This window comes from Drosophila kikkawai, chromosome 2L, assembly GCF_030179895.1.
Source record: "Drosophila kikkawai strain 14028-0561.14 chromosome 2L, DkikHiC1v2, whole genome shotgun sequence".
Taxonomy (NCBI): Eukaryota; Metazoa; Arthropoda; class Insecta; order Diptera; family Drosophilidae; genus Drosophila; species Drosophila kikkawai.
This window is the reverse complement of record NC_091728.1, coordinates 16,316,707-16,333,530: the sequence shown is the minus strand read 5'-3', so window position 1 is coordinate 16,333,530 and position 16,824 is coordinate 16,316,707. Positions and strand designations below refer to the sequence as shown.

Genomic DNA, 16,824 nt, shown 5'->3' with positions numbered 1-16,824 from the left:
GGTGCGCTGCCACGCGAGACTGTGGAGGCTGGAGCCCCAGAACCCGGCTTTTATAGCTGGCCGTTCTGGCTGGGATTATGTCACATAAAGTGCAGAAATTGATGCGATTCCCCCGGGACACTGACACTGACATCGACACTGGGCGTTGAACGCGATTGCGATTGCGCTTGCATTTGCTTTTGCGATCTCTTCCCATATCCAATGGTCCCTCTGGCTGGCAGTTGTAGTCCATAAATAACAGGAGACTACTTCCCACACACACCCATCTCTCGATCTGGTAGTTATCCCGGCCCACACGCTTATCGCCGCTCATGGAGTACTTCGGTTTGCTCCAATTTTCCCACGTGAACTTGTTTGCGTGCTCGCGGCTAATTAGATTAGGTGTGCGGCGGAACACCCTCCTCGCTTCTCGTTTCTTGCTCCTTGCTCCTCACTCCTGACCCCGGCTTAACCTCTCCCGAAAAGCGATCCTTAAATGCCCGCTAATAGCGTTTAATGGTGAGCACAAAAGGTGCGCAAGTCATAAACTTTAGCGAGGACAACACACCCCTCGGCGAACCCTAGAAACCCCTGAGACATCATCGCCGCTGAAGTGTGTGTTGAGAGTTCTTTCCATTGTGCTCGTCTTCCTTTTGAACCAAATGTTTGCTTTCTTTCTTCCGCTTCTTGCTCGTCCTTCCTGCCAGTCCTTGTGTGTGTGCCAGATCAGACAAAGGCGTGCTAATTGGATTTATATTGGTCTTTGGGCAAAGGGAAAAGAAACGTTGGTAGCTGCTTCTGGCCTGGGGCAGTGTGAAAATTCTTTGTTTTCCACAATTTGAAGGCTGTAATCCCATAAATATGCTCCGATCTTCAATGGGAACCAAGACTTCTAGAGCAGAAAAATATCGTATAATGATCGGAAGTGGGTTCTATCATCCCCTTGAGTTTGGTTATGGATATAAGGGTTCTCTAACTCAACTGGGTTCTTGAGGTTTTTATTAGAGGAAGTAGTCGTTAGAAATTTAATTATATTTCTTTAAAGGATGTTGAAAATGTGAAGAATATAAATATATATATATATATTTTAGTAAGCTTTGACTTTATTAAAACATTTTAACATTAATCTAAAACCTGCTGCAGGGGCTAGGACAACTCAAAGACCACAAGAAACTCCTGGAAGGCAACTGCAAATTGATGACTGCAGCTGTAGAAGATCTCTCCTCTCCTTAGGACACCCCTCACGTAGAGGAGAGGTGACATTGCTCCTACTCCTTAACTCTGTGTTTAGTGATTCTGTGGTCGTACTCATCGAGCCTCGTATTACCAGGTAATTGTAACGTCAGTCTAGGCACGTTCCCGGCAGGTGGCAGCCAAGGAAGACGCCTCCGAACTGGCTGACACTAATGACGACGAGCACCAGACGATGTCTTGCCATGCGCCACAGGATGTGTCTCGGTCTCAGTCTTGGCTTGTGGACCAGCTTCTCGAGATTCTCTATATTTCCTCAAGGTGTGAGGTTGTTGGGGTTCGACGAGGTGTGAAGTGCAATTGCCTCGGGTCAACATCTCCTGCAGAGTTGTTTTCCAGACAGCCCGTGGTGATTTTGTGGGATTTTCCTTATAAAAACGTTAGACTATTGATTTCGAGTATGATTTAATTACTAAACATTTAGCAAGGTGACTTTCGTGTGCGGTCCAAATGAGGATATCCAGGAAACCCGATTGCAATCAATATGGAAAAAACGCTGATTGCAATCAGTGAAGGAATATAACATTTTGCAGATCCATCCACATTCTGCATGACTGTCAAAGGGCGTAATTTATTGGCCCGAAATTAGCATCGAATTTTGTTTTGGAAAGGTTGCTATTCAACCCTCACCCTCCCTCTCTCCCCTCACTACCGATAAATGTGCATTGACTAATGAAACGTTGCAGTTGCAGTTGCAGTTTGCATTTCCCCGAGTCGAGTGCCGCGTCCTGCTGACGAGGTCGTTCTGGGCCAAATGATTCGAGTAATTTATGGCCCACAAAATCGTGGTGGCTGCTCAGCTCTTTGTTTCTCCTGTATGTGTTTACCTACTCCTCTTTTTGGTTATACATATATAGATTTTTTCCACATAAAAATTGACACAAAATTTCGGCATGCTTTTTGGGTTCTCCTCGAAAGCGACAATGTTTGTGTGTGTCCTTTGCTAATTTGAATGCGATAATACGCCCGCGATTCTGTTGTTAATTAGCTGGGTTTGTTTGGACGATGGTTTTATGGTTTTATTGCAATGGAGCCACCGATGGACCAGAGGCACGCGACAAAAGGTGCTTCGGCTTATGCGGGAATGCTAAAAGAATAAAGTGCATCAAATTGATGTTGGCCATATTTATGGATATTAGTTGTCATAGGTAAAGAATAGCCGAAAAGATAATAGGTTATTATAAATTAGTAGGCATTGTAAAAATGACCATGTTTAATTTATACACAAGTTAAAAGGTATCAATGATAAAACCAATGACTTTTAGAGGCCTTAAAGTACATTGAATATAACTTATAAAACGAACGATTTTGTACTAAAAATAATATCATAACTAAGCCAAAAAAGCATCGGAAAGCTTTTCTGTGCTAGTTTTTTTTAGACTGGCAGATCTACATACATTTAAATTTTTAAGAAATCCAAATTTTTATTAATTTTTAACAATTTTTACGATGCTACCCCTTATAAAATTTTGAAGAAATGGAACAAATTATTATTTTCTTCCGACATGGCTAGAAATACTTTCCTGTTTATGCTAATCAAGAATATATACGATTTCTGGGTTCAGAAATGCCTCCTTCACTGGATTTTTTTAACATCCTGCAAAAGGCTATTAATACTTATTTAAAATATATTTTTATTTAAATATATATAATCCCTACTTAGCCAAGATCTTGTTTACACTTCCCCAACCAATTTCTAAACAATCAAAGCCATTTAAATATACATTAACAACCAATGCTGCCTGACAAAACAGCTGCTCTCAGACTGAAGAGCTGACGAACTGAGTGCCTGACTGACGACTGTCCATTATCAATCACTCCCTTTCCCTTTCCGGAATCCAAATCGCTATCCCAAATCAGCATATGCAAAAAGAGGCGCTGCAGAAATAATAATCGGCGAGACATAAACAACCATCGGGGGAGAGAACGGTAAAAACTGTCAAAGGCAATTGTCAGAGGTTTTGTTTGGACTTTCGGCTGGTAAAACCAGGGCCACGAGAGTGATTGATCATGGAGGGGAGTGTGAGGAGGAGGAGGGCTAGAGATCAATACATCATCTCGAGTGGGCTGAGGCCCAAATGATCGTGGGAGTTTTCACTATTCACATATTTGTATCTCCCAGTTTGCACCTTTCGATGAGCCACGACGAGCACGTGCTGGAGCCCCAGCCACCAAGCAACCAACCCCGAAGGCAGACACAGAGGGAAATCTCCTCCAGCAGAGGGGCACAAAGGAGGTCAGCCAGCATAACTCGGCGAAGAAGTGCAGCTGTAGGACTGGCGGCTTGCCGCAGTCTTAGCCACTTCCTCTTCGTGGTCTGCTTGAGATGTGTGTGGAGGCTACATGCTCCTTTTGGAGTGGGGACACTCCGCCGACTCCAGTTAACCCGTGCCACTGCCACCGCCACTGCCTCTGCATACGTGCCCTGCATCCACACGCCCATAATTCTCAGGAGAGTAAATTAATTGCTGCTTATTATTTACATTGGTTCTGCGTTCTCCAGTTACCTGTAGCACCTGTTTTTGGCCCCGATACACTAATCGAATATCAATATTCTGATTCAGCCGACTGCACGCAGCACTTTTCATTTCTATAATCCCCTCTCATTGATGTACCGATAAGTAGGGCTCAAGCTCAGGCTCATGCCATAATCATAAACGTAATCGCAATCATAATCGTAATCGTAATCATAATCATAATCGTAATTAACTTAAACGGCGTCTTCCCCCGCCCGTGGTCTTGTCCAGCTGGCTTTTTGAGGCAGGTCAAGTCGTGCGTGCCGCTGTCGTCTGGTCTTGCTTTTGGGATCTGGTCTGCCCTGAGATGAAGTGGGAATGGGTATGAAATGGAATGACTTGATTACTGCCTTATGCGGGATGTTGGTCACAGATTTCTCGGGCTCTTTGTAGGCCATCTGCTGGGACGAAGGTTTTGATTCTGGTTCTGCGAAAGAATCTGTTGATCGAAAATCCAGTTAGGCTGGCTCGCGTGCTCTCATCACCTCCCTGTAAGAAGGGTTTATCTTATCGCAGTATCTGAAAGAGAGAAGCACTGGCTTTTAATAAATGGGCTTTAGATAACAAGTTAAGCAAGGACAAAAAGGAAAGGCCACTCAGAAGCAAATTGTAAGTTCTATAATATATTCTAGATAAAGATATTATTTTACACTTTAGGTATAGGGGTCTTTAAATAAAGCTACAGTCAAAAAAGAAAGCTAACTTAAATATTTAATATTTATACTTAAATTCTTTAAATTGTATAACTATTTTCAAGTTACATATTCTTTTAAACTTCTATGAAATAAAGAAATTACAAATATAATTGCTATGTAGTCTCAGTGATAATTATCTTTAGGGGTTTTTTAAGACCAAAACCTTCGGGCTAAACTTCCTTTCTCATTAAACTTTATGTTTCACTAATTTATACCTAATTTAAGCGGACTTCCCCCAGTGATTAAAAATGTTTTTACTCGTAGAATAAACCGCTGATAGCCAGAGGCATCTAACTGCAAAGGGTCAGACCCACTCCTCTCCACCAGGTATCATTCTTCCCAGTTCCTTCCATCTTCAATTATGAGGGTTCGGGTTCCTTGACACATCCTGACCGGGGCCCCCAATCAAGCTGATCAGGAGCAGAGCACATTAGGCCCGGAATTGGATCCCGCCCCAAGCTCATTATGCAAACATTGCTCGGAAGCCTGATGATGCCGAATGCGTCGAATTTTCAACAGTCCATTTAGCTGATTAAAGTGTAGGAACAGCGAGGACTCCGACATGGCTCCATCTCAGATGCGATTTCGTGTAATTTTCGGTAATGAGCAAATGGCAGGGTGTTTAAGCACCTTCGGTTCGAAAATTACAGTCCACGGTCCGCATAATTTTGGCACCTTGCCCGGGCCATACATTGCTACACATTTCCTTGGGGCCTCGCTACTTTTGATATCTTCTTCCTGGGCCTTTTTTGATTATTCTGTTAGGCGAACGAAGTCATAAAATTAAATTTATGAGTCATAATTTCAACGATCAAAAGTAAGTCGCCTGTCCTGGGGGCTATCGGAGCGTACCACCCTTGTAATTGGGTTCTAATCGAGACCATTTATAAGACTGGAACTCCAAGAGGGCCATTAGCATGGAGGGCCTAACACCTCGAGGGCTCCACACGCACATTTGTCAAAATCAAAATCACAGAAATCCAAAAATGTACACATATTTCTGGTGTTATTTTTGTGGGTGATGTGAGCTCGACTAGCAATCAGTCAATAGGCGAAACGTTAATCCGCCGATGAGCTTTACGACTGAGACTTCGGTCTATTAGTGGACCTCCCAGCGCGACGACCAATTAATTGCGTAAATGGAAAAATTGCCCTCGGTCTTTGTCTTTGCTGGGTGCCACAAAAGTCACACTTGGCTGTGGTCCGAGATTGGGATCCCTACAGTCGGAGAAAGACGTGTCGGCAATGTGTCAACAAAACACTCGACATATATAGGGGTCATCAATATTTAAGTCTGTCTGCGAGGGATTACTTCTTAATTTGGGCGAGCTTTTCTGGCGGAGACATTTTTTAAAGGGTTTTTATTTTTTGTAATTTCAAGGAATTTTGAGTATTTTTATAAGAGCTTTATAAATAATTTTTACTTTCAAAATTAAGCTTTCTTTCTTTAATATCTAAGATCAAATTCTGTAACAATATATTGAATACTTTAGCTTTTTCCTTAAAAAAAAGATTAGTTGTTAATAACCTTATTTTAGTAATAGTTTTAATATTAATTTTTCCTCAGTGCCTTTGGCCAAATTAATTATCAATATTTTTGAGGTCGAAAGCTTACTCGAAAAACCATTACAATGTACACCAGTTTTTATTTATTTTAACAGATCGATGATTAATTTGATGCGCCAAAAAAACAAAAAAACAAAATTATGGAATATTTTTCAAACACAATGAACCCCCAAACAAAAGTATCTGTGGGGAGACCCCAATGACAGGCCCTTCTTGGAACAGCTGGAGCTTGGCGCTCTCGGAGCACGCGCTCATTAGAGAGTGGCCCGAGCCCAGCGTGACACTGGCTCAGATCGGGATTGGATTTGGAGATCGAAGGTGGGACCACACCGGGTGTATAGTGTGTATGTTGTACCTACATTAAACTGCGCATGCTTATAAAATAATGTTGGGCAATTAATTGCAAAAACCCCCGAGAGCGGCAGCTGCCTGAACCTAGACCCGAGCAGGGCGATAACTCCGATCGGGGGAGAAACTGTTAGTTGGTTGTAAAACTGTGAGCATATCTTCCATTTTCTGGTATTTCGTCGCTGCATTTGTCACCCGTATCATTTGCGTTGTGGAGCGTTAAAGCGACAACATGGCCAGCAGCCATGGCCAGATACTCCCAGTACCGCGTAGTTACGCGTCTCCAGGCCCTATCCCCTATATCTAAATATAAGTAGTATATATGCCGATCTCCTCCTGCCCCTCCTGTCACAGTCGGTGAGCAACAGTTGTTGCCACTGGGCGCTGCTGCGACCATTTACATTTCCTGTCAACGGCATTTTCAATTTTCACCTTAACGCCCAACACTCCATTTCTATTTGTTCGCCAGTTAAATTGCTCCTCTTCTCGGGTTAATTGTGTGTGCTACCAAGTGGACGCATAAATTGTATTTTATTTTATTTCACTTCTTTGTTGGCCTGTAACTTTGGCCCAAATGGCGATGCGGGCTGATCAGGTGAAAACACAAGACGAAGCGAGCATTAGGCCCAGAAGTGCCCCCTCACTCCTGGCTGGGCCCCTCTGGCTGATCAGACCCTGATATTGTTGCCACTTGTGTAGCTCTTAGTAGGTTCAACTTACCGACAAGTCAACGACCAAGATGGTGATGAAGGAGTTGGAGGTGGGAGGAAATACCTACACGCTCTACTGCAGAATAAAGAAATGGAATTTTACTGGTATACATAATTATTTTCTATAATATTAAATAAACATTTATATAATTTGTTTTCATAGTTTTTTTGGAGCTCTTCTAATGTTTTCTTAGTTTCCTAAATAATTTTAGACCCTTAAAGCATATAATAAAAAGTAATATTATTAAAGACAAAACATATATTCAAAGAATTTTAAAATCTTAAAATCTCTTCATATTCCTTACTTCCAAACCGTTTTTAGATCCTTAAAATTTTAGATAAAACAACAATCCGAAAACTACATATATTCCAGTTTCGTGAAGAGTTTCTTAAATTGAATGTTTAGGCATTTTTCGCCTTCCCCGACCATTAATCATCCATCGCCAAACTGCCAAACATTCCCAGCGATAAACCCTTGAATTTCTATGCTCTCTCCACTGAAATTTCCATTGCTGCTCCCTGTTGGCATATCCTTAGGCAGAACAATGGGTCCTGATAAGCGGCATAATAAGTAATTAAATTTCTGTGATGCTTATCGAACATACATACACTCATGTACATGAAGATACATCCACATCCACATCAACCATTTGTGGCCCCTTCTTGCATCCAGAACTTCAAAAACTCCCAGAGAGATAGATAGACACAAAGAGAGAGAGAGAGAGAGCGAGAAACACCCGATGGATGGGATTATCCGACCAATAGCAAGTGAGCAGCGAACTGGAAGTGGCTGCCGCCTGGAAGCGGAGAGTATCTGATGGATACGTCTTACCACGGCGGCAGCTGTTGGCCGCCGTCGACGCCGCTGATTATGCGCCGACGTCGTCGCCTGCGTGGAGTTTTTCGCCAAATTATGCGGGTGGCTCTGCCCCCGCTCCCCGGGGTTTTGTAGGTGGAGCCATAATATCCATCGTTCCTTTGTTGACAAAACTTGGCATCGCTTGAAGTTTGTTTTTTTTTTTTAATTTTTTTTTTTATATTTTTGTCTGCTGCTCTTTTGTTTCTCGTAAGTATCTGGCAGATACGCGCGCACATCCCGCACTGCTGCATCGCACCGCTCACAACGCTCGCTCACAGGTTGCCCCAGCGGTAGCTAAGGTCGTCATTCTCACGGCTGTCTCCTCGCGATTGGTGTCGCGTGCGCGCAATTCGTGAAATTCATCCGCCATCCGCGAAAACTAAAGCTAGCCGACGGCTATCCGCGAGATACAAGTGTCACCTAATTGGCTTACAATGCCTGTCGAGTGATGGCAGTGTGAAGTGTGCTCTCGAGTCAGAGAAAACTCAATTAAGTGAGCGTTTAGTTGTCCTTTGGACACATTGTCAAGTCTGCAAAGTAGCTTTCCTGGATTAAAGAAGCTGTTTCAATTGGAATATGGTTGTTATGTAAGTTGGAAAGAAGAGGAGGAAAAAATGGGAATTTTCTTAGAAAATGATGTATTCGGAGTTTCTGTTGTCAGGAATTTGCTTTTACAAGTATTTAAGGGAATGTATAGGCTTTCAGAAATAAGTAATGCCAAAAATTAGAGAAATTATGATTGATTAACGGAAGATAAATACCAATAAGAGGAAATTTAAAAATTATAAGCAACGAAAAACAATATATACCTATTTTGGGCCATGTAAAATGTATATAATTCTATGAATTCTTTATTTTCTTAGCTTCAGTTTGAGGAAATAGTTTCAAGATTTATATAAATATTTGAGATAAATTTTATGTTTCTTCATCAGTTTGCATTTTAAGAGTTTGTAGAATGAAATAAGGTTCAGAATAATCCCCATTTATTTATTTAAAATATGAAGAAATTTAACAACTTGCAAGTCTTTTAATGAAATTAATAAAGCAAACACCTACTTTATTCATTTAATTAAAAATGCACTAATTTTTGGCTTTAAGGACGTTTATAATTAAACCAGGACTATAGTTAAGATGAGTATAGAATCATTATGATTTGTATACAGCATTTTATTTAATAATGACAAAAGACAAACCGAAAAAGCTATTTCAATGTAGAACCATTAACATCAGTAAACTTATTCTGGTATAATCATATATTAAATTCCAAACCTTTTTAAAATATTAAAGAACAAAAAACACACCACACCTATCCCCCCGTTGTATAGTCCCCTAATTATATCCAAAATAAATCAAAACTTCCCCCTAAAGGTGGTCTTCCAATTACTCCTAATCAGCTCTCATTGAGTCTCCGTTGACACGCGTTCATCTCGAGCAAACGCGTAAGTGTTGAGCCTCAAGACACCTCAGATAGATCCGATCTTCGATGAGGAATGGACCACAAAGCAAACGCTAACGGGGGAGGCCAGGGGAAGAAAAACATGTAAATGATTCAAACGCTTTATTATCACGCTGGGCATGGGCCACAGCTTAGTTAATGGCACTCCAACTCCGACCCCAGTCCGCTCCAAAGAGCCGCGGGGTGTGCCGCGGATCGTGAACCCGACGGACCACACGCAGGCGTAGGCGATCCACAAAAAAATTCAGATATTCTGAGATTCATAGATGGTGGGAAGGGACTGAGGCAAAGCGGCGCTCGAATGAAAGGGTCAAAGAGGCGATCCAAAAAGCCACCTATCTATAGAGACATATTTTCTAGGTGACAAACTTATTATGAGACCCCAAGCGAACACACAGAAACCTACAGATCGGGAACGAAGTGAGACGCTATCAGCATCAGATAAGCGCGACTAACGAGCGCCCCGAAGTGTCGAGCAGTCAATTTACGGACCCAAAACAAAGGCGATCCCCTGACCACGAACAGGTTCACTCTCGGGGACCACCAAGCGATCTGCCAGGTATGGGAGAGCGTGCAACCTGCTGACTTCCAAGTACACATAAAAACGCTGCGGCTCAGATCGATTCGAACAAATTTATGGCTAATTGCAGAGCGAGACTCTCTAATAACTCCCACACGCACACACACACCTCTGGGTCTCTCACCTGAGACTTGGTTCCTCCAGCGAGTCTAGCAGTTCCGTGCTGAGTCATGCGACATAATTTGCGCCCAACTGGCGCTCGAATTACGATTCTGGCTTGGATTACCGGGGGCTAACGGTACCGGCCCTCTAAACTGGGCCCAGAGAGTTATGTGCTTCACATGGCGCCCATAAAACCAAAACCAAACGATACATTTGATTGGCGGATCACCAAGGGACATGCCGTTTAGGGCGCAATTAAGATAGGTTTACAGTTTCCTTAAACGATGCTTAGGCTTTAGCGATTAGCTCGCACTTAAATGGGGCACTTAAAGTGTGTTTTACTTTACTTTTAAAGAGGTAATGGAAGGTTTTTCAATTGAGGATTGTATTGTGACTCAGCAGAGAGTCATTTGAAGGAAATGCGTAGGTTGAACTTAATTTAAACACTTAGTACTTAGAAAACAGGAGGGTAAAAGATTGTTATGCAGATTTTTATTAATCGAATAAAAACAAACACAGAACTGTCATTTTATTTAAATTGAATGGTTTTTTGACTAAAATTTTTGCTTTGAAGTTTTTGTTTTTCCCACAAATTATAGTCGTAAATATCGGTTTAAGAATGCGCATTTGTATACCCTTGCAGGATATTATACTTTTAGTCAGAAGTTGAAAACGAAGTGAAGGAGTCATTTCCGACCCTATACAGTATATATATTCTTGATCGGCATAAACAGACAAAACTTTCTAGCCATGTCCGGAAGAAACTTTTTTTTTTTAATTTTATCAAAATTTTATAAGGGGTTACATCGTTAAAAGTCCAAAAAATTTGAAAAAAATTTGGATTTCTTAAAATTTAAAATTAGGTATTCTGTTACTCTCATAAATTATAATTAAATTACCGATTTTTTTATAACCCAAATTCATTTATAATCCAAATGAAATCATCAAACTAAACAAATAAATAAATTCTCTTATAGAAATGGCTACACCTTCAAGTCACAGCAACTCCTCACACAGCAGCCCGATCACCAGTACGCCCAGCTCCAGAGCCTGGCCTCAAGTCCTGCCCACAATCCCAATCCTGGCCAGCCAGTGGCTTGCGGCGGCTCCATGACCATGCCAGCGTCGTCATCGTCGTCGTCCGGCGGCAAGGGCAAGCGGGAGTGGGACATAAACGATGCCATTGTGCCGCATGTCCCGGATCAGGAGTTTGACGAGTTCAACGAGTGGAGCGACGGCCATGTCCGGCACATCTACTCGCTACACAACGAGGAGGCCAAGAAGCACATCTCCGGCTGGGCGATGCGCAACACGAACAACCATAACGTGAACATCCTGAAGAAGAGCTGCCTGGGCGTCCTGGTTTGCTCCCAGCACTGCACACTGCCCAATGGGTCCAAGATCAACCTGCGACCGGCGATCTGCGATAAGGCGCGAAGGAAACAGGAGGGCAAGGCCTGTCCCAACAAGAGTTGCCGCGGCGGCCGGCTGGAAATCAAGCCCTGTCGCGGACATTGTGGTTATCCAGTGACCCACTTCTGGCGGCACTCCGGCAATGCCATTTTCTTTCAGGCCAAGGGAGCACACGATCATCTGCGTCCGGATCCCAAGAATTCCACGGTGTCCAAGAGAGCCTTTGGCCGAGCGCCTCTGGCTGGGAAATCGGGCAGTGGAGGTTTGGGCAAGAAGTCGGTGATTGCGGGTCTGGTCAAGCAGGTGAAGGTAAGTTTTTAAGAGGAGATTCTGTGGATAAAGTATCTTAATATCTTGTATTTTTCATCAGCAGCAACAGAGCCTGATGGGCAAGGTCCTTAAGCGTCCTGTGGCCAACAATCCTTTGAGCCACTCTGGCTTGGATTTATATCAGTATAATGGTGAGTCAATGCACTGATTAATTAAGGATTAAGTTCCTCTTGAAGATGGCAAGAATATTTAATAAAATGTATAATTTTCCCAGCCTGTGGTAAGTGCACCAGCTACAGCCACTGCACCTGCAGCTACCTGGAGGACGGCACTTCGGCGAGAAGCCACCAGTTGGCCCAATCCTCTAGCTACGCAGGCAATTCCTGGCCCCTAAGTGGATCTGATTCCTCGGCGCCTTGCGAAACCGCCGCCAATGTGTTTACGGTGAATCATCAGCATATAACCTACAACTATCCCATCTACCATGCCACTCCGGCGGCGGCCACGGCGGCTCCCAATAAGTCTCCGAGCTTGCCCTACACCTGCAGCATTTCGGAGCTGGCCGCCTATCAGCAAAGCTCCTCCTCCGGCGGCAGCGGCTATGCTATGAGCACTCCCCTGCATGGGCACACCCAGTGTCAGGCGCTCTCCTACGAGTCCATCCCACAGCTGGCCACTCCAGAGCCAGAGTTCATCAACTACTCGCAGATCAAGCATTTGGGTGGCGGTCAGGAAGAGATCGGTTGCAAGGGAGAGCCGGGAGCGGGACAACCACCACCCACCATCAAGTACAATGCCACCGTGGAGACACAGCCGTATGTGGAGGATAATTACGAATACTACTACAGTCCCAAGGCGGAGTACGAGATGCAGCAGCACCAACCACATACACATCAGCATCAGCAGCAGCATCAGCAGTTCGGTGGTAATCCCCCGGCGGGACACCATTACTACGAGAGTGGCAGTGGCTACAACGGCGTTAGCTACTTCGACACAGGGACCACCACGGCACCAGTGGTTAATAGCGGAAGCGGAAACAGCCTGGACACCGGATATGGCAGCTACTACGATCACTATTCCAGCTATGAGCAGCAGATGGCCGTCGCCGGCAGCTTCGCTACTTCATCTTCGGTTGGAGTAGCCAGTGTCCCGGCAGTTATTCCGGCCCCGGGACACCCACCGCCTCCGCCGCCGCCACCGCCCACGCTGACATATCACCACCATCATCACCATCACTTGCACCACGCGGCGGCGGCCACAACGGCGCTAGCCCCTTCAATAACGCATTGAATAGTACTTAACGATACCCGAGGACGATCTCCGAAGGATTACTCATAGGCGAGATAGCATTAAGATTAGTTGGGAAATTAAATTTCTTAGTTTCCATCTGTACGCGTAGTGTTACATGGTTTTCTCATTGTTTTCCCGGCAAATAAATTATGAAAATGTGTTGATTTGTAAAGGGAGATTTGTTTATTGTAAATGAAGGTAAGTTTAAGTACTTTTTAAAACTTGGGATTTACTTAAGGTTTTCATATGGGGAATAACATTCATCAAGATTACTTTAACTTCTCAAAAATATATTCCATACTTTTTGACGACTGTCGAAAAGTAATGTTTGAGACGGACCAAAATATCTATATTGGCAGCAATAAACTTTGTATTTATAAATTTAAAAAAAAAATCATATTTTCATCACATAATTTAATAAAATATTTTTTAATTTTTTTTAAATTTCCCGCCTGAAATATAAAAGCTTTTCTGGAGCCACCAGCGTTGCCGGACTATGTTTCGATTGTTTTAGTGTGCCCAGCTGAAATGGAAGCAGAAATACACCCTTTTCTTGAAATACACCATTTACAGCACTGGGTCCAGTGATGTCATTTCCGCTTTCTCATTTTTATCTTAGCTTTTTTTTATTGGAATTATGCTTTTTTAACTGTTTATTTTTGGTAATCCAGCTTTTTTGCTCAGAAAAATTAGTCTCTTTTCAAATTATTTTTTTTACATATGTGTTTTATTTTTAATATTTTTAAAATTAAATAAAATTTAAAATAATTTTCTAAAAATCAGCTATTTTCTTAGCTTTTTTCATTGGGCTTTTTTAGCTTTTGCTCAGAATAAAATGACATCACTGCCCGACAAAAATCTATAAAAGCTACCCGCAAAGCACGTTCTTTATTATAAAAAATTATTCCAACGGTGAAGAGCTGGCCCAGTGCTAATTAAGTAACTTTTATACATTTCTAACGCTTTCAAGACTACAACAGCAACATGGTGTACCAGGTGAAAGACAAGGTGAGTCACATCTGCCGGATACCGGATCTGTGCACGCTGGGCTTTTCCCCGCCGCGTCATCTGCAGTTGGGTAACCCGGTGACCCCCGCAACCCCGGTAGTTAGTTTTCCATCAAGATTTCGGCCTGAGGCACGCAAAATATGGCATTGGAATCGCAATTGTCATTCCAATTTCCACGCTTTTTGCTCCCCTATCATCCCCCCACGCGAGAAAGGCGAACACAAGAGAGAGAGTAGGAGGAGAAAGGAGAAAGCGGAGAAGAGAAGAGTTCGAACGGCGCCATGAAATCATCTATTTTGGATGGACCAACGGAATTTTCGAATTTTCAAATCGCTCCATTCAGTAATCTAGGCAAGATATACTATATGGAGGCAGTATCTATACACACACGGTTGTACATATAGTATATGGCATGAGTTAGCAATTCATTATCGCGGTCGTGGTCGGAGCTTGGGTTTGTTGGTTAGGAATACGAACGAAATAGTTGCTACAACACAGGGTGTGCTCGGCGTTCCAAAGTTGCGCGCTTTGCACGAACAGCGGTTCAAAGGGGAGGCCAGATAAGCAGAGAAGTAGGGAGGGGGCAGAGGTGGCGGGAGAAAGAGTTTCAAGGGGGCGAAACCGGTTGGACGCTCGGTCAGTCGGCCGACGCATAAATACAAATATTACGTCAGGGCAAATGCGAGTAAATATGCTTATGGAAAGCATTTCTTATAATTCAATTTCAAAATATACATACATATAGGCGACGCTCCCAAACATTGCCCCTTCTAGTGATCTAAATTTATACCGCAAAACACACATAAAAATAAATAAATAAAAAGAGACAGCTTATCAGAAACCACTTGAAACTACCAGAACAATCGGGACAAACCAATCAAAGTCTAGTTATTTATTCAGAAATGAGTCAATAAATCATTTCACAAGGTATTTTTACATTTTAAGAATACTTTATTTATGTACATAAAATGACAGCTTTTTTGAATATTGATTAATGTCTAAAGTTAAAACCTGCTTGGAGTGTAATCTAAAAACTTGAGTCATTTATATAAATATAAATTTAATGGAACTATTACTAAATTTTTATAATTAAATTACCTTATCTTTAAAAAATGTTCAAACAGTATATAAATAAATTATTTCCAGAAAATATATGAATAAAACACATCAAAACTTTGATTAGGTAAAGTCATAGCCTTCGGGTTAAACAATTATTCTAAGGTAATCCCGTGATTCATGGAATCAGCAAATTCTTTGTCACATACCTACCTTGAGTCACAACAAACCATTATGCTCTATGAGCATCTTTCGTTGATCAATGGTAATGGACCATGAATCAGCTAACAGAATAAGGAAATCCTAATTATTCCAAGTCTGAAATCTTTCCACCGAAAGCGAAATGATCTAAGCCAACCAAAAATAATTTAATTGGAAAGAAACAATAAGCTATATTAAGTTGGCAAGTGAATTATTTATGCAAATTCCAACAAACCGGTCGGTTGCCCCCTCCCGTTCCACGGGGGAGACGCCAACAATTTCATTAGAGCCATTTCTTTGCTGCTTTCTGTTCTGCGATTGCCATCGCCCGCAATTAATTAAAGGTCATTGGGAAAACGTGACATGAGCGAGGCGGGGCCAGGAATCGCCCCCAGCAACACCACACCCTTAGGCATACACATATAATTTTCGAAACTCTTGAAATATTGATTTGTGGCTGGTCACTAGGCCAAATACTGAAATTGAAATGAAATATACAAATACACACGGCCCGTACAAATATTGAACCCTCCCAATAGTTGATTACTGGGGCTGATTACAACTTGGCAACTTTTGGGGAGGATGCCTGACAACTTTGTGGCTGCCTTATCGCGCACCTGACAGCGATAATGATGGGGTCTCCCCCTCATCCACAGTTGGATCAATGTTTGATAACCCCCAATCGCCCGATTCCTAATAAAACTTGCCCCCTTTTGGGAGGAAATTACAGCTAATTTGGGTCATTGGGAAATGGAAAAATCGATATTATCTTGTTAACAATTTACATTTTCGGTTTGCAGGATGATCTTCAGGCTCAGCTGACCAAGGCTGCCGGCAAGCTGGTGGTGCTGGACTTCTTCGCCACCTGGTGTGGACCCTGCAAGATGATCTCGCCCAAGCTGGCCGAGCTTGCCACGCAGTACGCCGAGAACATCGTCGTCCTGAAGGTGGGTTTCCAAACTTAAATGTCTATGAAACGAGATGTAGATTAACAAGCTTTTCTTTCCAAACAGGTCGATGTGGATATCTGCGAAGACATCGCCATGGATTACAACATCTCCAGCATGCCCACCTTCGTGTTCATTAAGAACGGCTTAAAGGTTGAGGAGTTTGCCGGCGCCAATGCCACGCGTGTGGAGGATGTCATCAAGGCCAATATCTAAGCGCCTAGACGTCGTCGGACAGCCCACTACTGATCCACCTATGAGTTTTCTTCATAAACATTTAGTTAATTATTCCATAAGTGCAGGGTTCACAAAGAAAGACCGCTCCCGCTGCTCCTTGACTCGGCGTCACACGAAGCGATGCTGCAGTGCAGCTTGCAGGGTGGCGGAAGCAGCTGGAAACAGCGCAAAAAGTGAGATACTAAGTGGCTTTTAATTGTAATACTTGCTTAATCAACAAAAGAAACGAGAAAAACAAACTAAGATTGTTCATTTTTGTATTGGAACCAATTAAACAAACGCAATTGTCCGTGAGTAAACTCTTAAAATAAATGTAACACGTTCTCCGTTTTGTAATGGA

General features: G+C 42.7%; 2 protein-coding genes across 3 annotated transcripts; both read left to right on the top strand.

Moving 5' to 3' along the window:
* Positions 1-8,371: 8,371 nt before the first annotated feature.
* On the top strand, positions 8,372-13,105 carry gcm2. 2 transcript variants are annotated; one of them, XM_070288125.1, is made up of 4 exons: positions 8,372-8,511; positions 11,040-11,784; positions 11,849-11,936; positions 12,020-13,105. In XM_070288125.1, exons 1-4 carry the CDS (start codon positions 8,501-8,503, stop codon positions 13,033-13,035), a joined length of 1,860 nt encoding a protein of 619 aa, XP_070144226.1. In that variant the 5' UTR covers positions 8,372-8,500; the 3' UTR covers positions 13,036-13,105. The 2 variants fall into 2 exon arrangements, with proteins under 2 accessions (XP_070144226.1, XP_017025466.1); XM_017169977.3 differs by having other exon boundaries at positions 11,846-11,936.
* A 779-nt stretch (positions 13,106-13,884) lies between these two features.
* Trx2 (Thioredoxin 2) lies at positions 13,885-16,824 on the top strand. The gene is made up of 3 exons (XM_017170563.3): positions 13,885-14,043; positions 16,101-16,247; positions 16,314-16,824. The coding sequence occupies exons 1-3, from the start codon at positions 14,020-14,022 to the stop codon at positions 16,461-16,463; spliced, it is 321 nt and encodes a 106-aa protein (XP_017026052.1). The 5' UTR covers positions 13,885-14,019; the 3' UTR covers positions 16,464-16,824.

What these genes read in the sequence shown, in the direction of transcription:
- gcm2 (XM_017169977.3), top strand. An exon ending in GTCTGGTCAAGCAGGTGAAG is followed by an intron (nt 11,785 to 11,845) that starts GTAAGTTTTTAA and finishes ATTTTTCATCAG; the next exon opens with CAGCAACAGAGCCTGATGGG. An exon ending in GGATTTATATCAGTATAATG is followed by an intron (nt 11,937 to 12,019) that starts GTGAGTCAATGC and finishes TAATTTTCCCAG; the next exon opens with CCTGTGGTAAGTGCACCAGC.
- Trx2 (XM_017170563.3), top strand. Translation starts at nt 14,020, where the DNA reads ATGGTGTACCAGGTGAAAGACAAG. An exon ending in TGTACCAGGTGAAAGACAAG is followed by an intron (nt 14,044 to 16,100) that starts GTGAGTCACATC and finishes TTCGGTTTGCAG; the next exon opens with GATGATCTTCAGGCTCAGCT. An exon ending in AGAACATCGTCGTCCTGAAG is followed by an intron (nt 16,248 to 16,313) that starts GTGGGTTTCCAA and finishes CTTTCCAAACAG; the next exon opens with GTCGATGTGGATATCTGCGA.